This window comes from Pezoporus occidentalis, unplaced genomic scaffold (assembly GCF_034315485.1).
Source record: "Pezoporus occidentalis ecotype Australia unplaced genomic scaffold, CSIRO_AGI_Poc_V1 ctg16, whole genome shotgun sequence".
Classification (NCBI taxonomy): domain Eukaryota; kingdom Metazoa; phylum Chordata; class Aves; order Psittaciformes; family Psittacidae; genus Pezoporus; species Pezoporus occidentalis.
In genome coordinates, this window is record NW_026913425.1 from 7,946,566 (window position 1) to 7,973,280 (window position 26,715).

The 26,715-nt window shown below is 38.0% G+C and overlaps 1 protein-coding gene across 4 annotated transcripts in view; it reads right to left on the bottom strand.

Moving 5' to 3' along the window:
- Nucleotides 1-26,715, bottom strand: part of GLIS3 (GLIS family zinc finger 3) — a 148,036-nt gene that overhangs the window by 96,202 nt on the left and 25,119 nt on the right. For all 4 annotated transcript variants that reach the window (XM_062612545.1, XM_062612546.1, XM_062612544.1 and 1 more), the window contains exons 2-3: nt 13,634-13,841; nt 6,955-8,080 (exon numbers count right to left, since the gene is read on the bottom strand). In XM_062612545.1, the coding sequence (XP_062468529.1) occupies nt 6,955-8,080; nt 13,634-13,764 (1,257 nt within the window). In that variant the 5' untranslated portion in view covers nt 13,765-13,841. The remainder of the gene's footprint in view (nt 1-6,954; nt 8,081-13,633; nt 13,842-26,715) is intronic.

Here is a 26,715-nt window from a genome sequence, read left to right on the forward strand (position 1 = left end):
AGGGACGGAAATTATTTATAACAACTCTTTGTAATGAGCAAACTGCCTCATGGACAGATGAGGAACACTACATCTCAACATTTTATGCAGAAACTGCTCTTAAAAAAAGAATTTCTTACCACAGTGACATCTCTCTAAAATGATTCACTTGTGATCTTGAACTTTGTAATGATGTGTATTAATTCTCAAGAGCTGAATACTCACAGAATAAAGTTTCTATATACCCTTTAAAATGATGGTAAGAAAGTATCAAACTTAAATTAAAACAGCCTTTAACAGACAGGAAAATCAAGCACTCCTAGTGGATAGCAGTGATACCAGAAAACAATCACCATATGACTATACCAAGGTTTAGCAAACCAAGATACACTGAACAGATCTAACTGGGTTCCACAGCAGTTATAGACAAAATTGTCACAGCATTCTCCCTAGCGCCTCTTCTTGAATTTCCTTCTCTCAGTTAATTCATCTCTCCACACAGACAAACTGCACCTCTCTGTTTCCATGCAGCCTTGTTTGTTCAGCAGTTTTTCAAACCCTGTTAACACAAGATCAACAGCAATTGTATTTCTATAACAGAAGACTCCACTGCACTGGCTCTATTGGTAATATCCTTGTCCAAAAAGCCAATTTCAACCATTTATAGGAAGTCATGTTCTGAACAGTGCCTAATCCTACTGTCCAGGTCCTTTGGAAACCTACTCTTCAAGCATCTCTCTGTAAAAGTACACAAGCTTTTACCACATGCTAAATGCCACCTCTGCTAATTGGGACTACAGTGGCAGTAGAACAGAATTTCTTCAGGGATCAGAGTGAATCAAGCTGATTCTTGTCTTCCTCAGGCAAATTTTTAAGAGTGATTCTTTTTCTTTTTTTTTTTAGTTTACCATTTATTTATAGTTTGGTACAGCAACAAAAAAAAAAAAACAAACTCAAAAATGTTCAATCAAAATCTTGCCCCAGGGAAATGAACATAAAAAATATAATCTTACAAATAAAATATAATCTTTGTGCCTATCCACAAACACAAAGAGATAATAAATTAGAAACCATTCCACACAAATATAAGTGTTTGTATAATTAGGAATGTTCATTGTTATTTTTGGATACTTCACAACCATGTTCTGGATTACAGTGAAACTGAAAAGATGACTGTTTGAAAAAGTTAACTAAAAATCTGTCTTAAATTTTCCAAATATCTAAGTCAAAAGCAAGAAAAGCTGGTTCAAATACTTAACAGAACAATCAAATTATTCCTTAGAAGAACAAGAGTAAGGTTTCATAAATTTTATGCTGTAACACAAAATATGGGTTTCTGGCTACTGGCTTTCACCTTCATCAGTTCTACATCTGCATGTAGAGAGGAGTTTGCTTTGCATTTTTGAATGTATGCGATGCGATGATACTAAGGGTCAGTACTTTGGATACCAAAGGGTTACTTCAGGTGCTCACCAAACTCAACTGGAAGTTGTGCATCTTGAGCAGCCACAGGAAAAGCGTGTATCATTACATTCTGAATTACGGATGCATTAGGTATTTCATACTGAAAGAATAGTATTAAAAGAGCATTAGTACCATTATTTAGAGATAAGATTTATTTGCTTGGGCTAGGTGCCATCTGATGTGATCACATGAGTTTGAGCTGTTAGTGGAGGCACACCCACAATTCATAATCTGTTTTTCCTTTAAACAGCTAAAACATCCTAACCAAAGCCAGCAGGTTACTAAAACTGCACAAGTTAGGAAGTCTTAGCTTTATGGTTGCAAATTGAAACACCACTATACCGTCAAATTACTCATACATCCCTTCCTTTTCTATGGTATTTCTGTTTAAGTTAGTTTAGTGAATTAATATATATATATATATTCTACTTTTTCACAACTCCAATGCAATATAGGATTTGATATGTCCTTATCACCAAAAAACAGAGGCATTTACTGTATGTAAAATATATAATACATACTACATATAACACACCATATGAAAGCACACTGCTAAAGCTTTTAGATGAAAAAAAAAAAAATCCCAATAATTTTTACAGGATGGATTTAACGGTTTTAATCAAAATTTCATCTTGAACACCATCTTCCAAGCATATGTTCTTCAAGTAGCATACATAGCTTCTATCTAAATATGCTTGCTCACCCTAAGATGTTTACTTGTGTCTCAAAAAAAGCATTATACAACTGTGTTAACTTTCATGGGGTTTTATTTTAACCGTATCTTCTAGTTTACATGCTTAGTAGGCTGTGTGTGGCAGGATAGTTTTTAATATTTAGCAGATGTTACATGGATATTGCTTCAAATCTGAGAGGGATACTAGCAATGTTATTGTTTTATATCACATCTAGCAGCTGTGATAAAAAGTGCAGTGTGAGTACTACTATCCCATACTACGAAATATTAATGTCATTGTGCTGAAGCATAGCTCAAATCTCACAGAAAGCAGAAAGATTTAACTCAGTGTCAAAAGGGGAAGCATTCCCAGTGTATCTGAATGAAACTGCAAGGAGAGAGCCTGAAATTTAACAATATGCTGCTGCTATTTACAGCAGAATAAACATATTAAGCTCAGTGATTGCACATCATGACAAGAAGACTAATCAAGTACCACTTATTGTAGCTGAACTTGAAAACTAGAGAAATACTCACTATAAAAGAAAGAAGATTGAGTAGAAAATAACCTCACAGGTTGAGCCAAAAAGGGCAAAAGTTCAGCATTTTCCAATTGCTGCTGTGGAGTTTCCACAGCTGCTGAAAATTCTCTTTTTTCTAATCCAGAGGAAATCTGAGGGAACCTCAGATACCACTGGGTGGTAGCTGCTGGCAAATGTTACAGATTTTATCTCAAACACCAGCATATTAACTGCTTGCATTTCAACATCCATTTTTTATTCAACTTTTTCTTCTTTAACTTATTCCTACAAAGTACAAGCTAATGCATAGATTAATAAATAAATACAAATCATTTGACATGCTATACCTACTTCATATAAAGAATCATAGTATCATAGAATTGTTTGGGTTGGAATGGACCTTCAAAGATCAACTAGTCTAACTCCCCAACATCTTCCAATAGGAATAGACACTATATATATTTTACCATGTCATTAATATTGGTTTTTTTTTCAGTCTTTGAACCAGGTCACTGAAAAGAAGAATGCATTCCAGATGGAGTCAAGTTAGAACAGAACTTGAAACATGTTTCAATGAAAAGTGAGGGAGACCAATACTTTGTAGCAGCTATTTAATGAATTCGTATTCCAAACAAGTCAAATTCAAGTGAGGACTTTTGCATGCAGGTACTCTTTAATTTCACAAATTTCCATGTAATAAAGCAAAGCCACGTATATTCACCTACGTTGGCTTCCATTAAAATAATACTTTTTAAAATTTAAATACCTTCTAAAATTGGGCAGGAATGAAAAATACACCACGACTCTTCAGTACACAGAGAAAGTATACTGGATCAAATTGCCAAAACCTAATCTGAGCATGCACCTTCATCAGAGAACTCAGTTAAAGCTGGAAAAAAAAGATCCTGATTCACAGAAGACCAACAACATTAAACAAATCTATCAGAATCAGTATGCAATTATTTTCCACTCCACCCTTGTTTGTTTCATGCAGAGGGACAAGTATATGCTGAGATTTTGACTTTAAGAATGCTTGACTGTATGTTTGGATCTGATTATCATAACCATCACAAGTTTTTATGTGCTGCTATCTGATTAATACTCACCCTACAACACTTTCATATTCTAGAACTGAAGAAGACTGATCGTCCAGAACAAGAAGGAACTAATGAATAAAGTATCATTTGTAGCTATATCATTTCAAATTTTTGTTACATAGATAAATAGGAACTATTTCAGATGTGGCAAAACTACTGGTGAAGTCAAAGGAATAGTCTACTTGACTCTGATTTTAACTGCAGTCCTAGATGTTCTTCAAGTCTCTTCTCAAATACATGATTTCATCATCACAGAGTGGTAACAGAGAAGAATAAAATGATTTTATGAAGTTTAGCTTGTAATTAGTTGTGCGTCTGATTCTGTGTCACAGTAACACAACTTGGAAGTAACCCTCACCTTGTTAATACCAAAACCTTGCAAAGCTTACTAATCTATCACAGCAAACCACTGGGATACAGAAAACAGTGTAAGATGATACAGTTTCTGCACTCATCTGCACAGGAACAAGCATTGCATGATGATTATACTGACTAGGACACACTGTAATATATGCTTAATGAGAAGATTGTCTCTTGCAAAATGTTAAGAACTATCAACACATACAGTGACTACCATGTGATGTCACTAAGGTAACTAGTGTAACTGGCTTCCTTTGATTACAGGACGTCTTGATAAGTTCCTTCCAAAGACCTATTGCTTCTGATACATATTCTCTGTAGTAAAGCTGGTTGGCTCACATAATAGATGTGACATCTTTCCTTCCATGCTTTGTCTACTAGACTGCCTTTTATTAGTCTGTAAACTGCAGTGGACGTAAACTTTTACTTTATAATGTTCTTAGTGAAAGAGGCATAAATATAGAAAGACTGTAGGCGGACAAATAAAGATTATGAATTATTGTTTTCTCTTAAATGCATACATTCATACAGGTTTTGTGAAAAGCTTGAGATTTCGTTTGCATATTTTTTGTTAATTACAGAAATCATACTTCGTGATCACCTTGCCCAAAGTGTTCTCTTTAGTACCTCACTTTAAATCTCAGTTTAAAACAAACTGAATTGATATGAATGTAAATTTCACTGCTTGGTGAAACAGGTATGAAGTCTGGCTGAAGAGCAGTTTCCTAAATCTATTGAGGTACTTCCAGACCATGGCTCCTGGGCATTAGAAAGTCAAATACTCTTTTCCAAATTCATACCACTTGTGAAATGATGAAGGGAGAAGACAGCATGCTGTTCCTCTCAAACCCTGCTAAAGAATGCTATTTCTGCATTCTGTCCCAAGAAAGGAGGTCTATGTTCCAGGTTTCTACCCACATTATGAGGGTTATCATGTTACCCTATTTCTACATTTCATTACATTTATAACATGAAAGCAAGCATGTGGCTGCTGGTTCTGATATGCAGACTTCTTGGCACTATCTAGCAATGATTCAGCAATACTTGATGAAGTTCAGTGAAATTAATCACCCTTTTTAATGTTTATGAAAGCAATCCTCTCTGAGAAGCTAATACAGACACCTCTTACATTTTTTTGACACACCATGACATGGCACACGCTTTAGTTTAGATTTAGTTATCTTAAAAATGTTACCATATGAAGTATTCTATCCTCTTAAACATTAACATATTTATCACTAGTGAATGACAATTTCTTCAAAGCTAAGCACTCCTGGAGGAGGCCACATAACAAGGTCACTTCCCACTTTCTTGAGAAGGTCACTAAGCATCCTTTCTGAATAGGCAGGGCAGAGTATAGAGTGATACCAACACACTGTTTCCCCTGGTCTACTGGATCCCTCACCATAATTCTCCTACTAGAAGATGCTGGGTACCTCCATTACTCTTTTTACAGTGCTCTCTTACCATTCCAGCTCTTTCTTCATACTGTTTTCTGCCCTCACTCACCTGTCTCTGTCCCTTTTCTCCAGGTGCTATTCTGTTAAAATATTACTTTCTTTACTCCTAATAATTCGTTTTTCTCCTTTTCCCTCTCACCACAACACTGACAAGAACTCTGATACAATATATCTGGAGAGCAGAAAAGACTGTATCATGGAATTTTTTAAAAAGTGTCCAGAAAGCCCCAGTTCAGAGTATGGTGTGACTAAAGCGAAAGGTAAGAGTCTCCCTAGTGTTGTGGCCTAATCTCTACCAAATCCTTTAAATTTAAGAGAGAAATCTAGGAAGATACCTGCTCTCCCTCAAGGAGATTGGCCCTTTGCTGTAACAAAAGTGAAATAAAAAAGTTTTCTCTATCTACTGCACAAGCAAACATCTACATCATGGTAAGAAAATTACCTAACTAGGCACACAAATAGAAATAGACTCCTGGACCAATTTAAATTTCATAACATATAAATAAGTATGTTATTTTCAAGTGAATAATATTCAGCAGTTATTCCTAGAAATTATATACTCATTATTTTACTAGATTATGCTGAGGACTGGAAACAGCACTGGTGAGATTACTTTCTGCTGGCACTAAGTAAGCACACAGCAAAAGTAAGCTACTCATCATCCAAGTCAAGAATCTGAAGTACAGAAATTACAGGTTGTTCACTGGAATTTAAACATAAAGTGATTCTATGCTTTACTGGCTGCATTGTTATCCCATCTGATTACATGTGTGTGAGACTGACTTGCAATGACCCTAAGAAAACCAGTAAGAAAAACTCTGTGGGTTGACTGCTCATTGCTAGAATCTGCAAACAGAGAAATCATGTGCTAAATTCCTAATGTATTCATGAAAACAGGGCTGTGCGTCTATTTTTTGTTAGCAATGAAACAAGTAACTGCCTTAAGAAATACCCAGCTCTTCTCAGTTTTTCATGGTAACATTATGCAAGATCCCGAAAATTCCTCAAGTCTAAAAGGAGTAACATAAGGCAAGAGTAAAATTGTGCCATTTATTCTAGAGTACTCTTCCTACGTTTCCTTCATACAGGTACTTAAGTACAGAGGGTGCTTTAAACTGTACTTTATCATGGTCTACTAAGTCAATTTTGCAGTCTACAGTAAAAGACTACAAAATTAGAAAATAACATTTTGTCCACCCCTGTCTCTCACTGCATATCAAATTAAAGACTACCTTTCCTTTCAGTCTAGGGTCAAAGATGGAGCAGTCATTCATTCACACAGGCTAGTTAAAAAGGCACACAAATAACTGGAAAAAGAAAGGTAGAATTACAAATTCTTTGTTATTTTTGTGAGCAATATAAGACCTATTATTGGTAAGAGAGACACAATTCAGACTTACTGTGCATTTGTTTGGCTTCTCTCCTGAGTGGACTCTCATGTGAATCAGCAGTTTATAACGGGCATTAAATGGCTTGTACCTTCGTGGACACCCTGCCCAGAAGCAAGTAAAGTCCTCTCCTTTCCTCTGGTCTATATGAATCTTCTCTATGTGCCACACAAGTTCCTCTTGCTGGTTGTACAGTGCACCACAGTCTAACCAACAACAGCCATACTTGCCATTGAAATCGCCTGACTCACTGTCTTCATCAAGCAGGGAGCCCGGGGCAGAAACAGGCATAGCCAATGGGTGAACGCAACTGGGAAGGTTGTGTGGATGCCGGTGCTGGTGAGCGTGGTATGGTGGTGGGGGCCCTTGAGAAGGAGGTGGTGGTAGCATGGGTGGAAGAGGCATGTCAACCATATGGTTCGAATAGCTGTCCAGCTGTCCATCTTTCAGGATGTCCACCACCTGGTTGTCTGCAGGCAGCATGCCCACCTGGATCACCATGTTACTTGCAGCACCCATCTCCAAGCTGGCTTGCTCCAGCTGCTGCATCCGCTGGTACTCGCCAGCCCCATTATCAGTGTACCCTGAGAAGGTGACATTGCCATTAGACATGAGGAGGACTTTCTGGGCAGATGGAATAGAGCAATTTTGGGGCATACAGCTTTCTCTCACTCTCAAAAAATGTCCATAGACCTCAGGCTGTGGGGAGACATTTGCTGGTGATGTCCTGGAACTGTTGATATAGGACACCAAAGAGGTTGGGGATGTATGGATGATTGTATTGAAGTCAATCCCAATGCCATCAGACAGAGGAGACAGAGAGAGTGATCTTTTTTTGGAGCACGCTAATTGAGACCAGGCTGAGGAATGGTGAGGACTAGTGTAAGGGGAATGCTTATTTTCTGTGCCATATAAGTAGGATAGTAATGAATTAGATATGCAGTTACCTGACACGGATGTTCCAGGTGAAAAATTTAGTAAGTCCCCAAGCTCACTGCTGCTTTGAAAACCTTGGTCAGGAGCAACAGAAGGAAGTGTCTTGTACCCATGCGCCCACTCTTGCTTAACACTCGAAGTGGACTGACTTTCTGACAAGCTTAATGTCATAGAGGCCAGAGATTCATGTGACAAGAGCAACCTAGAATAAAGGCACAATAAACTAAGTAAGCAGTTAGACAATTCAACAGAAGTCTTTCTATTTTCACACACACATAGAAGTAAAGAAAGGCTACATGTGAAAAAAGTTCTCTGGAATTTTAAGTACTCAAATTCAGCACTCTCCGTTAATCTATCAGCAGGCATACATGGGCAATACATATGTAACAAGGTCACTTAGAAAACCAACTTTAAAACTTCCAGATTTTAAAGAAAAGTTGCTGTAAATGTTCTTGATATATCACTGCAGAAATCAATTCAAATCTGTTTATCAGCTGTAGTATAAATAGGTTTGGGCTTCTGAAGCCAAAGCATTATGCTCCTGCCTTGTACAAAACTCATATTGATTTGAGTTTACTATTATTTTGCTTCAAAGAACAGGAAAAAACTTATTAATAAAGAGTAAATATTTAACCTGAACATAATTGTAAGGCATACAAATAGTAGTCTTTACAGAAATAACAAAAGTTTATAAATACAAATATCTAACTTTACAAAAACAAAATGAATAATGTAGAAGAGCTGCTTGAAGTGGTTTATTTAGTTGTGATCTGACGATGCATCTGCCACCAAGTCAGCAATCTAAATTTTCATGAAAGTGTAATCCTGCTATTATCATTGTTTTTCACAGAAATAATGTGAAACTTACTTATACTGCAAATATTCTACTGGTAGCTTAAAAAAAAGAGCTCATAAGCTCTTAACAGTACTATTTTATACTGAACGGTATAAAACGAATATAAGAACATCAAGATCCCTTGTTCATGGCTGCAAATGCTGGGTAAAGACCAAGTGGATTTACGTCTTTACGTTTTCAGTTCACACGCCAGACTTGGATCTCCTGTCAGCCAGCGGAGCTATCAGTGTATTAATTTCAATTTTAAGGAGCTCTAGCAGTAGAAAGAACCAGGTATGCAGCTAGATAAACCTGGAGATCTCATAGACACAGAAGCCTCTGCACCATTTTGGGATTAATTCCTGGATTGATTATTTTTACAATAAACTTTTTAAAAAGCATAGAATTTTAATGATGGATACAGTAAATGGGAAATTTGGTTTCTCTTTCACACCTAAATTGCATTTTTTAAGGTAGATAAGTCAATCACTGCTTCTTACCATCTCACATAAAACCCAAGATCCACAATAGTTCCCCCTATCGTACAAAGACTTCAGGAGGTCAAATTAACTTTAAAAAGACAGCTAATATGTTCTAATAGGTACCTTGAATACTGATAGGTACTTTAAATACCAGGTGCTGAAATATATTTTCTAAAAGCTCTAAATAAACAGTATATTAAATATTTGCATGCAATATTCCACAGGCACTGTCATGCAGGTAGGGAATAATGTATTTACAAAGGTATTCCTGTAGTTATTTATAATTATTTTACTGCATGTTTTTATATTGCTACAAATCTCCATTTTTTAAAAGAGAAAAGTATATACCATAAAGAAAATTAATTAAATCAAATCTCATCTGTTCCTTGATACATACATGGTTACAGCAAGCTTCTGAGGAGGCACTTCTACCTATTTGACTTGCTTCTTTTTTTAAGAGGGAAGCAAGTTCTCATATCCACTCAGGGTAAGCAATATTGCAGTTGCTTCTGAGTTTCTGCAAGGTACTGCTTCAGGAACACAGAACCATGGGATAGATCTGTTTAGGCTCATACTTGCATTGTTTGTCTGCACTACAGCCCTACTGCAGCAACCACGGCTTCGTTTGAGATAGATGAAACTACTCAAGTGGTTGGTGGTAGGCTGAAACTGCGAATCCTATTTAAAACAATATCAATCAACCCAAGAGAGCTAGAACAGATCCTAACAACTGCTCTGGAGATATTCCCAGTGAATTTACCACATTTCCATGATTTTGCTTTTTGTGAATTGACTTTTCGCCTCTGAGATCTGTGGATTATCTTTCAATTAGACCAGCAAGGTTGAAAGAATGTATGAAAACACTATGTAAGGTCATTCAGGTGAGAGAAATTTATATAATTTTCCATGCTCAGATCCAGCCTTAGAAGTTAAAAATGAAAAATCACAGTGTCTTTGTTATCTTATTCTGCCCATCACATGAGAACACCCTCAATGATGGGATTTTTTTCCTACTAGTTATTGCAGCATTTTCAAACACTTGCGAGTCAAACAACATGAAGAAAGAAAAGCCATTTTGCAGTGACTTTTATTTAAGGGCTGGATCGTGCTACAAGAACACAGCTCAGTCATTGCTGAAGAGCTGGAGGAGGGGAAATGATTGTCAGGGCACTCTGGCTGCCCCCTCAGCTCTCTTTTGTCTAGAGGGGAAGGTTGGCACAGGCTGAGGGAGAGACAAAGTAATTTGCAGGTGCTGCATCTGTGCACTGAGATAGCTCATGAACAGTGAAAATGTAGCTCTAAATAATTACCCAGCCTTGCTGTGGTGACCTACAGGATCGATGGGAAATGCTCCTTTGCTCAAGATACTTGCTTTGTAATAGACTGTTGATTTGCTGAACATTGTTTTGTTTGTTCATAGGCTACTGTTACAAAGGTTATGTTACTCCATCAGGGTTTAAATGGCACTTTCAAAACACACCATTGAAGAAAAGCACAATTAACATGTTGACTACAGTTTGCATTGAGAGAAATGAGAAAAATGGGATTGCTATACCAGGTCAATGTGGAGCAAGATTCAGATCTAAAGGGATAATTATTTGTTTGAAAAACAGAATATTCATGCTGTTGGGTCTGTTATCAATGGGTTTGCTAAAGTTCAGTTCATTATAGAGCAGTTAAATCATGTTAGTATGCTGTGACCCCTAAACAGCTCCAAAGTCTGCAACAGAGCAAGAGGAGTAAGTAAGGTTTGATTTTTCCATACTAGTACAGATATATATATATATTTATTTATGGAAAACACAAATAGGGTTGGTTTGGGCTTTTTTGCTGGTTTGATTATTTATTTTCTTTTATAAGTAGGAAAAAAATAAATCATCAGTGTAACAAATCTGGTTTTGTAATGTCAAGAATTTTAATCAGATGCCTCACAGAACCAGTCTCATTCAAAAAATTTCTAATGCATAACACAAAGGCACATACCCACCAGTGAAGTCAAAGAAAAACTGCGTTTCAAAAGTCTCAGAAGAAAACGAGCAAACAAACACTTTGGCCCAGAATTTCAAGTACACAGTAAGAGCCAGATAATCTGAAGAAACCCCAGATTAAGCCTCTAAACTCAAAAGCAGTGAACATTCCAACTCCCAAAACAAAGAAAATTCCTTTAAAACCCAGCCTATACTGTGACTAAGTAGTTTTCTGGGGGGAAATAAATATAGCTAATAGGAAAATGAAGGGTCAGCTATACCATTGTTCCAGATTCTCAGATGGTATTAATTGGCACGTCTACTTATTGTAATCTAAACCAGTTTGAGATCTTTCATGAATGTTTACAAGAGATTACTTGTAATTACTTTCTCTTCTTCCTATGTGTACAGAGGCCATAATGTCAAAGTATAACCTTATACATAAACTCCTACATACACAAGACTCCTACCCACAAACATGGAAGAGTGAAAACTATGTTTTCTTATCTTTTTGTTTTGTCTTCAGTTTTACTAGCCAAAATCCTTTTTCTCTTTCCTAGGATGCTTTCTGACTTACATCAAAGTCAATCACAATATTCCATCTGGTTTCAAGCAGAATAACTGAATACTCTGAAAAAGTTTTTGAGAAACTCAGAAAAGATGGGGAAGGTTTTACCCATCATGGAATATATATTTGGAAAATGCCAAGTTTTTTCTTTCTTCTATCAACAAAAATCAAGACAAGTCATTTTGGTTTCATTCAGTTCAGCAAGTAATTTGGTTTGGATTGAGCTGCCATTGCACAGTTCATGATGCCTGAGAGATACAATCCAGGGAAGGCACTCAGCCCATGAAGGATTGTGGAGTCACTCTAGGCAACTGGTTTAGGCCGATGCAGTATATTGCTGAAGCAACTTTTAAAAAAAAGGAAAAAAATAGTGTCTCAACAATCTGTCAATTAAAACCTAACTTTAAACTTGTTTTGCCCTATTAGATTGTAAACTTGAGGGCAAATTGCTGAAACGGACATTCTTCGTGTGGCAAACTGATTTTATAACATCTTCATTGATACATCCTTAAAAGAGACTCTAGGGACACTAGAGACTCTATTCTGCCAGAGTTTCAACTTCAGTTCACCCTTAGTAAAAGTTTCTTTAAAATAAAAACAAAAATGTATAACTCGGTGCTGACATAGTACACCCAACCACACATTCAGATTAAAACAACAGTGTTTGGAACCATACAGGCACACCTACAACTTACTAAGTAAGTAATAATTACTTAATGATATTTTTATATCATCAGCTCTATCTCAAAGGCATAGCTCTGGATTTGTCATTTATCATCACCTTAGCACTGAACGGTTTTTGCTGAAACATGTATACATAATTAATCTTGTAAATTGTCCTGGGGAACTCAGCTTTTACAACTGAAGCAACAAGAAATGTCACAAACTGTCTTAAAGTAGAGCAAAGCAAAATTTGCTTCCAGTTACATAACACCAATTTTAATTATTTCAACAATACTCCTTGCCTTATAATAAAGTGATGTAGCAAAAGGGAAACTGTCTTGAGAGTGAAGACCTTTGTGGTCTTTTGTAAATAAGAGCAGTTACATTTCAACTCAGTAAGCAACTGTTCCAATGAGTCACATCTATTAAAAGTGGGAATTTAGCTTCTGAAATAATATGGCACAATGTTTTAGCACTGTATATTTAAGTAATAGGATAGGATGTGCTTAATGTATTTGTATGGATAAATATTTTCCCTTCTTTTTTGCTGACACTATTCAAAGCCAAACCCTCAAAAGTTATTTAAGCACTTAAAGAATTAATATTTATCTGTGATCTAGTGATATAAAAAGGCAACGTTTACAGGGAGAAGCCATAGTTTTCATTAAACTACCCATGAGAGCTAGGAAAATGGACAAGGTTTTAGGGATATAAGTATAACAGATAAAATTAACAGTTGGCTCAGTACAGATTGGGAACAACAGATTTGATTTATTTACTCATGTAAACAATTGAACAATTTGAAAGCAAAGGTATTTGATGAGGAGGAGAGAAGACATCTTGGTTTTTTTTTCTTGACATTACTGTTACTTGACAGGCACCAACATAGCACTTCTAGTACTATGTAAGTTTAAAACAGGTCACTGCTCCTGAAGATGCAACATGTGGACTATGTCTGCTTTCATTCTCCATAACACTTCCTGTCCTTAGTACAAAGATATAGTTAAGTGACTATAAAAAAGACCTACAAAACGTAGAAAATGTGTGGACAAATTTCACCCATGATTTCAATGACCCAAACAGGATGATTATAGCTGGTGTCAACTAAATTGCAGTGAATAAATGGCATAACAGGGCATCATTCAGGCCATTTTATTCATCAGAAAGTTTGCATTTATATTACAAGAGTATTAAAATACCCTCTTTTTAAAGTGCAAAATATAAAAAAGCAACTCAGGACCTTGTATCTGATGGAGAAGGACTCAGGCTGGAAACATCCATAGACCTCTGTAAGCTAGGGTTGATGCTGTTGCATGCTGTTGAAACCTGATTAGCAGGAAGTGAAACGGGTCCCAGCTCTTGAACTGTCATGGGACTGCTGGTGACTATTACATTGTTGTAGCTGCCTTTTCCAATGGACTTGCACTGGGGTCCATAACCAAGACCTCCTAAAAGTAAACAAGGCAGGTTAGTATTCATCTTCCACAAACTCATGATGAGGCCACAGAACTCACTTTGCAAAGTAGGAAAAGTGACTGGAACCAAGTATCTCCAGGTAAGGACGCAACAGTGAACAACTACAAGGATTCTGCAAGCTTCTCCCAGCACAAAAACTAGTATTTTAAAGGGGAATTAACAAATTCTTCATGTTTAAAACATGTGCTGAAGTACACAAACTAAAGACCAGGCATCATGGATAAACATCTTAAAAAAGACCACTTTTTTTAAAAAGAAGCTTCCAGGTAAAAGAGAAGCCCTCGGCTGAGGGACAGCCAAGCTCTAAGTGCACCATTATCTGAAGGCGGGAAGAGAGAATCCAAGCAGGGTGAAGGAACACTGCCTTGAATCCTACCAAACACCACAGCTCCAAGCCACTGCAAACCCTTCCATCATTCCTACCACTAGCCATCCAAAAAGCAAGGGACTACAGGCATGCATGCAAGTGCAACCCATGTAACAAGGCTGGTGTGGGGAAGCACATAGGCTGCACAGTTTCCCTCACAGCAGAGAGTTACAGCAGTAGCCCAGCATCCCCCAGAGGTCTGGGAAGAGGAGTTTGAGCTGAATCAACCAGAGAAGCATTCTGGACTTTCTTTAAAAGGCCACAATCTGCTCTTAATCGCTGCTGCCATGACTCAAACTGATGGTTATTACACAGTAGCCTGAGAAGATTACAAAGGTAGCCAGCAAGTGGGACATATCTGCAAAATGCTCTGTGTATGTCATGCTCTGATTTATGTTACAGATTGTCGTGGTTTAAACCCAGTCAGGTAATTCGTTCGCTCACTTCCCCCCCTTTTTCTTGCCCTCCCCCTGCTCCCGGAGGGACGGAGAGGAGAATCGAAAAGAATGCAACTCCCACGGGTTGAGATAAGAACAGTTTAGTAACTAAGGTATAACACAGATCACTACTGCTACCACCAATGATAATAATGATAAAGGAAATAACAAGGGAAGAGAATACATCATCTCACCACCAGCCGACCGATAACTCGCCCCCCCCAGCCCGACCAAGCTCCGACCGATACCTCCTCCAACCCCTCCGTCCCCCAGCCCTTCCGGCTAACTCCCAGTTACATCCTGGGCATGACGTGCTGTGGTATGGAATACCTCTTTGGTCAGTTTGGGTCAGGTGTCCTGTCTCTGCTTCCTCCTGGCTTCCCCTCCTCCCTGGCAGAGCATGAGGCTCACAAAGTCCTTGGCCAAACCAAAACATTCTTGTTATCAGCTCTGTTCCCCAGCTGAAAGTCAAAACACTGCACTGCACCAGCTACCAAGAAAGAGAAACATGACTGCTACTGCTGAACCCAGGACATTATCCACCCCTTATTCCATACCATTCACGTCATGCTCAGATCCCACATTTTCAATATACTCTTATCTTAGCTTACTCTTAATTCAGCCCTCAAAGTCAAAACACTGCACTGCACCAGCTATCAAGAAGGAGAAACATGACTGCTACTGCTGAACCCAGGACACAGATGGTGGTTTGGAAGATCCTCTGCATCAAAACAAGATGAAAAATGTAGGTTGTAATATGGAAGTTACTGGATATAGCAAAGGCTTATCACAGCTGGAAATTAATATTGAGATAATTCACATTTCTAGCTGCTCCCCCATGTTCAGAACACTCCCCGAAGCAGGATAGCAGCATCATGGGAAATAGTGAAAAATGCTTTCAATTTAAACCATTTTCTAAATTGAATCTACTTTTGACTTGGTTGTAAAACTCACATAGTATTTTTTCCCAAGATATTCAAATGGGCTGTGAAATCCACAAAGTACCTTAAGGCATTTATGGTCCTCACAGTCATAGGAAGAAAATCCAGATCAAAAAGGATTACCTTAAAATTTTGCAATTCACCCTAGAAATGTTAAATTGTAGCTTTCCTTAAAGAAAAAAAAAAAAGAAAAAAAAGGGGGAATGTATAACTGTTTATTCCTGTTTCTGAGGCTGCTTCTGAGGTCTATGACTTCTTTTCTAATTATATTTTTTTTTTAACTAATTATCTACATATATGTGAGGAGCACACATGTGGTTTTCCATCCACTATGATCCTAAGCACTTTGTAAAGTCATATACAAATATTACAAGTTGATTTCATGACTCACCACCAAAATGTACTCCTTGGGATGAAATATGGCAGCCCTGTAGGAAAAACAACTTACTCATTGCTACAACTTCAAAACATTAATGAAGAATATAGCATCTGGCTGAAAACTCAAGGGTAAGGAAAGAAAAAAAATATTTAATAACCTAAAATACTGAAATTTAACCAGAAGGACTGGAAATTTATGAGGACAAACATGTAAGCAGAACTCCTTTTACTGCAGTCAACTCCATTGTGGGTACCAGAAAAAAGCCTTTCAGGATTGTAGGATTACTGTCTGCTGTCACTGAAGATGCTTAGTTAAATCAAAGGAATAGGAGAAGGTATTTTATTTTCTTTCCTGTAAAGAAGTTTATATTTTGAACTCACTAAAGCTGAATCACTGTGCTACTCAGCAGTTGTTTTTATAATGTTACAGAGCGTTAAAATGAAACCAGACAGCAAAAATGAGGCAAAAATCCTAAATTGCCCCCCCCCGGGAATAAAATGAACGCCATTCCTCTTAGCAAAAAGCTGAGTTGGGTAAAGTTAAAAATTTACATAACATTCATATCATATGAAATACATACCACTACATAATATCTTTATGTGAATATATCTGTGTGAATATTACATATGTTTATCCAGCATTTTTTTTAGAAAAGTGCTCTTGTAAGATTTTCATTTAGGGACAGACCATATATCGGTTCAAACAACAATCTGCAACTGATATAGTGAAATTGCTATTTACATGTGATTAACCTGATCTGCTTGAAACTTACAAGTCAGGGGAAAAAAAAAATAAATCCCAAAAGTAAAACCAGAAAAGGGAGTACTGTCAAACCAGTTCTGTTAAATACAGAAGTGTCATCTGCATTATATCCTGCTTTCCCTTTCAGTTATAGGGTCTGCTTTTATTAACCTGTGCATAAACAGCACGTGAGTGAATCTGAGAACAGCTAAGAGAACTTGTTGTGTAAGGGTAAGGATGACAGCCAAAGATAATTAGTCACTTATCGCCAAAAGGAAAAAATGAGAATATGAGAGATTGTATTATTGGGATAACAGACAAACATAATGCAAGACTCTGGTCCTGATAAACATTTGCCTGTCCATTTCTCTGATGCAGAAGATAAAAAGTGTTCTTTTTATCATTGACAAACACTTGCTATAAAGGAGAAAAACTGCAATTAATCCACTTAAAAGGCAAGGGGGGTGTGAGGGTGTGGGGAAGAGAAATTATCCAGAAAGAAACTATCACCATTAATGGTTAGACTTGATGATCTCAAAGGCCTTTTCCAACCTAGTTGATTCTGCAATGCTATGATCATCTCCCACCACTGAAAAAGACTGCAAAGTAAAAGACTACTGCTATGAAAAGCAAAGTCATAATATCTTATCCATTGTTTCATACAGGTGTAAATGTGCCAAACCCCCATCATTAATACCTCATCTGTACCCTGCAGGCTACTGGCTGCTACTAGTTTGATCTGAATCAGGCATGAGTATATTGAGATATCAGAGATGTCAGAGCTCAAGATAGGAAGCTTACACTGACTTGGAGCCAGCTGCAGTAGTGCAGAACACATCTGATCTAGCACAAAGTTAAATGGGTGCAAGATGGACATCTAACCTGGCGTGAGCCTGCTGCTGTCAGAAAGCTGTCAGAAAGTGTGTTCAGAACCACTGAACAAATGTGAACTGGCAGAATGACTATGTCCCACATCAGCATCTGACATCATATAGCCACAGTGCAACAGGAGCCCTCAGTACAGGTCTGCTGTATCATTGACCCAAAGCCTGCAAATTTCAGGACAATGAAAGGACAACCAGGAGTTCCTTAATGTCTTAAATTCCCATCAGCTGAGATAAATGGGAACCTCTTTGAAGGACATCAGTGGAGTTTGAATGAGGCTGTAGAGTCTAAGAAAAATACATGGAGTTAGTATTTTAAACGAGCAAGAGAAGCAATTGACCCTGGAAACCACAGGCCTGTCAGCCTGACCTCAGCACCAGGGAAGATCATCCTGAGTGCAATTGCGCAGCATGTGGGAAAACTGGGGGATCAGACCCAGTCAGCATGGGTTCACAAAGGGCAGGTCCTGCTTAAACAACCTGATATTCTATTACAAGGTGGCCCCCCTGGTTGATGAGGGGAAGGCTGTGGACATTGTCTATTTGGACTTAAGTAAGTTCAAATAACACTGTCTCCCACAGCACCTCCCTGGAGAAACTGGCTGCTCATGGCCAGGACAGGTGTATTCTTTGTGCTCTGCCATCCAGCCACTTTCCAACCCAGCAAAGAGTGGTGGTAAATGGTATCACATCCAGCTGGTGACCAACCAGTAGTGGTGGCCCTCAGGGCCCAGTGTTAGAGCCAGTGTTGTTTAGTATCTTTACTGATGATCTGGATGAGGGAATTGAGTGAGCCCTCAGTAAATTTGCAGACATCACCAACCTGGACAGGAGCGTTGATCTGCTGGAAAATAGGAATTCTCTGCAGAGGGATCCGAACAGGCTGGATTGATGGGCTGTGGCCAATGGTATGAGGTTCAACAAGGCAAAGTGCCAGGTCCCGCACTTGGGTCACAACAACCCCATGCAATGCTCCAGGCTTGGAGAAGAGTGGCTGGAAAGTTTCTCTGAGGAAAAGGACCTGGGGGTGATGATTGATGGAGCTGAACATGAACAGCTTATGCCCAGGCAGCCAAGAAGGCAAATGGCATCCTGGCCTGTATCAGCAATAGTGTGGCCAGCAGGGCCAGGGCAGTGATCATCCCCCTGTCCTCAGCACTGGTGAGGCTGCACCTCAAATCCTGTGTTCAGTTCTGGGCCTCTCATTGCAAGAGAGACATTGAGGCGCTGGAGCAGGTCCAGAGAAGGACAGTGAAGCTGGTGAAGGGTCTGGAGCACAAGTCTGATGAGGAGCAGCTGAGGGAACTGGGGTTGTTTAGTCTGGAGAAAAGGAGGCTCAGGGGCACCTTATCACTCTCTACAACTGCCTGAAAGGAGGTTCTATCAAGGTGGGGGTTGGTCTCTTCTCCCAAATAATAAGTGATAGGACAAGAGGTAATGGCCTCAAGCTGCACCAGGGAAGGTTTAGATTGGATATCAGGAAAAAATTCTTCACTGAAAGCATTATAAGGGATTGGAACAGGCTGCCCAGGGAAGGAGGGGAATAACCATCCCTGGAAGTGTTCACAATCCATGTAGATGAGGCCCTCAGTGACATGGTTTAGTGGTGGACTTGGCAGTCCTGGGATAATGGTTGACTTGATGATCTTAAAGGTCTTTTCCAACCTACTTGATTCTATGATTCTATATATCATGAGATAGTCCAATAAATTGTGAAGGTGGAATTAGTCCTGAGTTGGCTCACAGGAAGATCTACAATTGATTAGCATGTCATTTATTCCAAATAAACATATTACACATAAATCAAAACTGCTCTTTCATCAGTAGCTAACAGTAATAATTAACAAATATAAATAGTAAAAACATTTTATAGAAATACTTTAACCCATTCACTTTCTCATTTGTTAGCTTGTCTATTTTCCCTATTTATTGTCTACAGCTGGTTAATAGCTACGTTTCACTCACATTTGACATGCAAAAGTATTTCACTGCAATCTTTTGAAGAACATTCGAAGAATACAGAAAAATACAATGAATTTAATTTAGGTACACTGAATTTCAGATCAGGTTCTCTTAATTTATATCACAATCATAATTTTTGGAGGCATAATCTGATATTAAATTATTTACATTTAAACACAGGTTCTTTTATCAGATATTGATTGAAAACCAACTGATTTCTTTGTCTGCTTCTCCAAGTCAAGAGTAGTAACTTGCTAATCCTGCCAAGTAAGTCAGGTTATAAAGTAAAACTGCTTCACAAAACCTTTGAAATTGTAAACTATGGTTCCCATGTATAAATGAGAAAAAAAAAAACCTGTAACACCAAAACAGTTTTAATTTTTTGGTGTTCTGAAACACACAACATACCAAATGCATACATACAAATCAGACTAAATTCAATCATCTCTTAGACCAATAGTATAAAAGAAAGCTATTAAAACTATCAGAAAAAAAAGCTATTAGAACAAATAAAAGAATTGCAACAAAGGAACAATAGGTAATTTCCATGGGGGATTTTCGGTCTGTTGAAGTATAATAATTAAGGGCTTTGGAAACAGTTGGTTTCCCTTGTAAAAAAAAAAAGGCCGCCAGTCTTGTTTGTATGGATTCGGTATCAATCAAAATGGGGAGAAAGAAGCTTATTGTAAGACAATAAAAACTGAGAGGACAGAGACCAGTTCAGTAGATAAGACTCCATCAATGTATTTTTCATGTAGATTACATATGAGTCACCAAGGCCTTTTCAAACCAAATTTGTTCTTTCTCTACAATATGGTGAATCTTCCGGAGGTTGCAGGCCTCAGCTACCACGTACATCTTTGCTCTGTGTCACTGTATCTGCAGGGGTTTTGGCACCCTAGTTGAAGGGGCTTCTCAGTAGCTGCTAAATGAAAACACTCAAAGGTTTGCTTGGAAGACCTGTTTCCAGATGGGAAATATCCCAAATCCTCTTGCCCTGCGACTGCCAAACCTTTCAGGCTTCCCCTCCTCCAATTTTAATCATATTATTAATGACTACTAGAGAGCCAGCATTGTCTACTTGTCCTTAAACATAATGGGCACTATTCTATTGTTTCTACAACAACTTAAGAGGAACTATTTCATGCCAACTACGTAAATAGAGACATCAGCTACAGGGCAGTGGATATCAGACCCTTTGAAACCCTCTTTTAAGTGTGTTAAACTGTGGCTTCAAACAAGGCAGAGGGAAAAGGGAGAATTGAGAGTGAAGAAATTAGACCCACTGTAGGAGAGGATCAGGTTCGAGATCATCTTAGGAACCTGAATGTGGACAAGCCCATGGGATCTGATGAAATTCCACACGCCCTGAAGGAGCTGGCAAATGAAGTTGCTAAGCCATCATATTTGAAAAGTCAGGTGGCATTCCTGACAACTGGAAAAAGGAAAATATAAGCCCCATTTTCAATTTCAAATTCAAATCCCCATTTACTGTTGCAGCAAGTCCAGAGGAGGGCCACGAGGATGATCAGGGGACTGGAGCACCTCCCATATGAAGACAGGCTGAGAAAATTGGGGCTGTTCAGCCTGGAGAAGAGAAGGCTGCGTGGAGACCTCATAGCAGCCTTCCAGTATCTGAAGGGGGCCTACAAGGATGCCGGGGAGGGACTCTTCACCAGAGACAGCAGTGACAGGACAAGAGGTAACGGGTTAAAACTTAAAACAGGGGAAGTTCAGTTTAAATATAAGGAAAAAGTTCTTTACTGTGAGGGTGGTGAGGCACTGGAACAGGTTGCCCAAAGAAGCAGTAAGTGCTCCATCCTTGCCAGTGTTCAAGGCCAGCCTGGACAGAGCCTTGGCCAACATGGCCTAAGGTGAGGCGTCCCTGCCTACAGCAGGGGATTGTAATTTGATGATCTTTAGGTCCTTTCCAACCCTAACCACTCTATGATTCTATGAACTGGAGGAAGACTAGCACCTGCCTCTATTACAGGAACAGCCAAAGTCTTTGCCTATTTGGGAATCTGGAATTCTTCACATTGGTAACATCCCCTGAGACCAAGTCTTTGATGTAAGACCTTGAGGCTTGTAGGTGGATTACACAAAAAAAATTTAAAAAAATCAGTCAAAACTACATTAGTTATGAGCAATTTTTGGACAGCATGCAATCTGGAATTTTTCAGGGTACAAGTAAATTACTAAACTATGGCTCAATAAAGTTGCCAGATTATCATTTTTATCAAATAAGATAGTTTCTCAACTAACTACACCACATAATAGACTACACTTTGCCTTTATTTCCTTAGAAAATACAATTTTAAAAAATCAAGGTTTTCTAGTTCTGAAATTGAGATCCTAAAACCTCACTGGTTTTAACTATATGGTTACCATCTCATGATTTTCTGAACACTTAAAATTAACAATTCCTTGTTAGTAAGCAATTTCCTCCAAAGCCTCTGGAAGTGTCTACTCTGAACAGTGAGTTAGACCATTAATCTACTAGTATTGGCAATTCCCATATCCTTAACTGTCCACAGAGACTTAAACTTTATAATCAAGAAAAATAATCTGGAGGAAATACACTAAACAGGATTATATGGCCACATTGTATTATGAGAAAATACTATGTATGCACTTTAAAATCTCTCCATGCTTTGAATCTCGGAAAGGCAGTTTCTTCACTATCAGAGTGCACTTGGTAAATTAGCTAGCACTAATTTCCAGTCTTATTTGCTATTTATTCATTGTATGAAGTAATCAAGCATGTACTTTCAGTAAGTCTATTGTGAGACAAAAGAGACTGACAAAGCACAATGAAAAACAATGTCTCCCTTCAAGTGGAACCAAGGTAAAAAATTATCCAGAACTGACTGGTGAAAACAATACCTCACAGGTGATTAACTTAGCTGGTTTAAAGCAGACAGCAATGAGATCACTGACTTCTATGGAACACTTTAACCACTAAATGTAAACAAATGAAATCAGTGGTCTAGTAATGACTAAACTAAGAATATATTATGAAATATGCAGGTTCAAGAAACTTCCAGGAGAAAACACACTGTAAAACAAAGATTTTCAATTAGATCTGTAGACATTTACAATCTCATGTTAATTTTGAATCAGTTTTATTCATATTAGGAATGCCTTCCACTTACTAAAAAGCTACTTTGAAAGCTACTTCATTTTCTTATTTTGCTTAAAAAGAAGTTATCAGTTAACTACTGCACAGACCAGTCAATATTTAACTGAACTAAAATATAAATGTTTTAGCTGCAATGGGTAACTCCTTATTTGTTATCAGTGACATCAGATGACTTTGTTTTTGTCCTTGTTAGGATAATACACAGCATATGCTCTTCTAGTGTAGAAAACATACAGCTCTTCATCTACAGTTTATGCCACCACTACTCCAGTCTTAGTTACTCAAACCAGCTTCTGGTGAGTTTCTAACTACAAAACTTAACCTGACAATTTAGTTTGTATTTCTGAAAATAAATACAATGAGCAGGCTCCATATTCTTCTCAAATAAACGGTACGAAACAAGAGAAACGCTGCCAGTAATGTAATATATTACTGCTATATTAATCCAATGTCAAATAATACATGAGGCAGATGAAGAAACTTACAAATACAGGCTAAGAAAGTTGGGGCTGTTCATCCTGGAGAAGAGAAGGTGTATGGAGACCTCATAGCGGCCTTCCAGTATCTAAAGAGGGACTCTTTGTCAGGGACTGTAGTGATAGGACAAGGGGCAATGGGTTCAAACTTAAACGGGAAGTGTATATATAACGAAGAAGTTCTTCACTGTGAGGGTGGTGAGGCACTGGAACAGGTTGCCCAAAGAAGTGGTAAATGTTCCATCCCTGGCAGTGTTCAAGGCCAGGCTGGACAGAGCCTTGGGCAACATGGTCTAATCTGAGGTGTCCCTGCTCATGGCAGGGCATTGGAACTTAAGGTCCTTTCCAACCCTAACTATTCTATGATTCTATAATTCCATAATATCAGGTGAAAAAAAAAAAAGTTTCATGTTTTAAATTTCAGTATTGGCCAGCGCCTCAAAATACCATTACAATACCGACAGAGAAAAAATTATTACAGTCAAAATGGAAAAATACAGATATTTGAAAGAACAGAAAAGAATTGTATTGGAATTAGAGATAATACCTTTCAGTTCCAGTGACACTGGGAAAATACTGTTTGAATCTGACCAAAATTAACACAGAGCGTACACCTGTATATGTGTGAGAGCACAGACTGTTATTTCAACTGAATTGCAAGTGGCATTACTTGAGGGGCAAAACAAAAAATAATATTGTTAAAACTTCCTCATACATTATGAATGGTGGGACTCAAATGAAATGTACAGGGAAACATGTTGCCCATTAAATGGTGTTGCATTCAAACTGCAAAACAAGTGTACCAATTCTGGTAGTGTTGATGGGATACTTCTTTGCTGATACCACCTGACTGTAAAGCAAAACAGCATAGCAAAAGAAACACTTTAGAATAATAATTCTGGGTACTTCATAAGACTTTATCTCCCACAGCTTCTAGGACTGCTCAATCTGCACTGCACATCTGTGCTTTTCTTCATATTAGAAATACATATATGGCATTTTTTCCAGTAAGGCCTAAGTTTTTTTTCCTCAATTGTAATTAAAAAATGCTCAGATCTGATAATTTCTGTTATTTCAACATCTTTAATGTTTTAGAAAATGCCACACAGAAGCTTTGCTATCTGTAACCATAGGCACATACAGATCCATTACTGAAAAGACTTCATGGTTCCATGTACCAAAGCAAGGCAGCACAGCAATGTACTCCCTGTTCAGAGAGTAATTTGTGATTTCTTGCTGTTCATTGGACTGCTATCTAACACAGAGACAGCCTTCCTTGGTCACATCTTTTACTTGCTTCTTCTGTCAGCCTGGTTGTATGGGCAGTAAGTAACCTTGGGAATAAAGACATGGACCCTTTCCTTTATCCAGACCCCAGGCAAAGAGAAGATAAGATCTTTTGCCTCCTTTACCCACCTAGACATAGGGATGCTAGCTCCATCCAACAGAGAACCAGGAGTAAGGGGACAGATTCTCATCAGGGTTAGGCTGCCATAACTCCAACAATCTGTGACAACTTCCCTCTAGTAAAACCTGCCACCAGCTGTGCAGGAGTCCTGAGCAGAGGATAGAAGAGCAAGGAGGTTGCCTTCTACCCCCAGCATGAGCCAGGTCTCAGCCTTTGCACCATAACGCATAGGTGCCAGACTGCATTGTATGTCATGATCCAGCAGGAGACATCTGTTCATCAAAAAAACATGCAATAATGCTTTGTTCAGTGTTAAACTGTAATCTCATATGAGGGTCTCTTTCTAAGTCTTTACAGATAAGCCAAGGTATTTGACACTGCTTTTCAGAAAAGGATCTTTCCTCCCTGAAGAAAGTCAAATGCTCAAGCATTCAGAGCTTGTGCAAGCAGGAAAAAAGATTAAATGCCAACCTGTTGAATAGGGCTACTAATTAAGAACAGGTGGCAAATGTTAACATGGGAAGAACTACAGAAACTGGCTCTTGCAGTATGCAAGCAGGAATGTGAGTAACTTACAATCACATTCAGTATATTTTTGTTTCCCAGATTAAAGTCCGCTGCTCAAGGATACTAAAGGGTAATTTTTACACCTGCTTTGCTCCTGAGATTCTGAGCAGTACAAACAAACAATTTTCTCTTTTTCCTTGCACTAAAAACAAAATACTGATAATGCTTTTTCTGCTGAAAGATAATATGAGTATGTTATCCTAGTTGTCAGTTTAACCAGGCAGAAATAACAAAATAAAGCCCACATAACCTATGTATTCTAAGAGGATTTATGCTCAGTTAATTAGTTTAACTATTGCTTTCATGGTTCATTTAAAAGTTTCATGCTTCATTAAATACCAGTATGTTTTATCACCTCAAAAAAACTTTTCAGTAAAAAAACAAATGTCTTTTCAAGTTACAATCTTGTTAACTGATATATACATTTCAAGCATGTCTATCAAACACTATCAACAAATGAATTGCTACAGCAGCAGTATCTCAAAGCATTATGCAAATCTTATTCCAGACACAATGGAAAGGTTGTTGGGTTTTTGTTGGTTTGGTTTGGTTTGGGTTTGGGTTTGGGTTTGGGTTTTTTGCCTGAAACAAAAGTCCTTTTCAAGAAAAAGCACTTGGTTTTGACACATGCTATTTTCATCATTTAAAATGTTCCCACTCTGATCTCTGGTTGTTCCACCTTTACAACAATCAACTCAAACATACCTTTGATTCAGTAGCTGTGTCTGTTTTGTGAAAAGTCCTTAGGATGAGAAAGTCAGAAAGTCACATTCTTACGGAAGCATAAAGATCAATTAAACTAATAGCTGCAAAGATACAGAGGCCAAAAGCCAAGTGCAACTCATAAAACTAAACTTCTGTAGTTCAGAGAACATTTTTTCTACTATAAACATTTACTTACTTATGCAGAGCATGCATTTTCTCAATTCAGGATACAAGATTACCTGAGAGCACTTTAGGACACTTTACAGATGTAGAAATTACTCCTTAAAAGTCCACCTGCATGATTACCACAACTTCTCTGGTAAGTTTTACCAGTATCTTCATATGCAATCTTGTTGTATGAAACCTATATAGTCAGCAAGGTGCATTGCACTAATAAAATGACAGTAGTTCTTGTTATTTAAGCTGACTTCTAGACTAGGCTACTATCAACGTTCTTCACATTATAATCTATTCAGACTTCTTAAAAGCCGAAATGTTATTACATCATGGTCCTTCCACCTTATCTCTTCAGGTCAATGACAGGCAAACCCTGGGAAAATGATAGAAACAACCAGAAGTACTTAAAATCTGTATTGTCACTAGATGCTCCCATTCCTCTCAAGGCTTTAGATATTTCCCTTTCAACTTTTTTCTTTCATTACCCCAAGGCATGCTAATTAATTGGAATTTCCCAGGTCTTTTGTTGTTGTGACCAGAAAGAAAAGACAGAAAAAAAAAAAAAAAGCTCCTTCCTTCTTGGTGAAGTGAGTCCATCTACCTTCCACAAAGACAGGGTAATAAGAGGGAGGATTAAGGCCACTTGAATAGTTTAGGCCG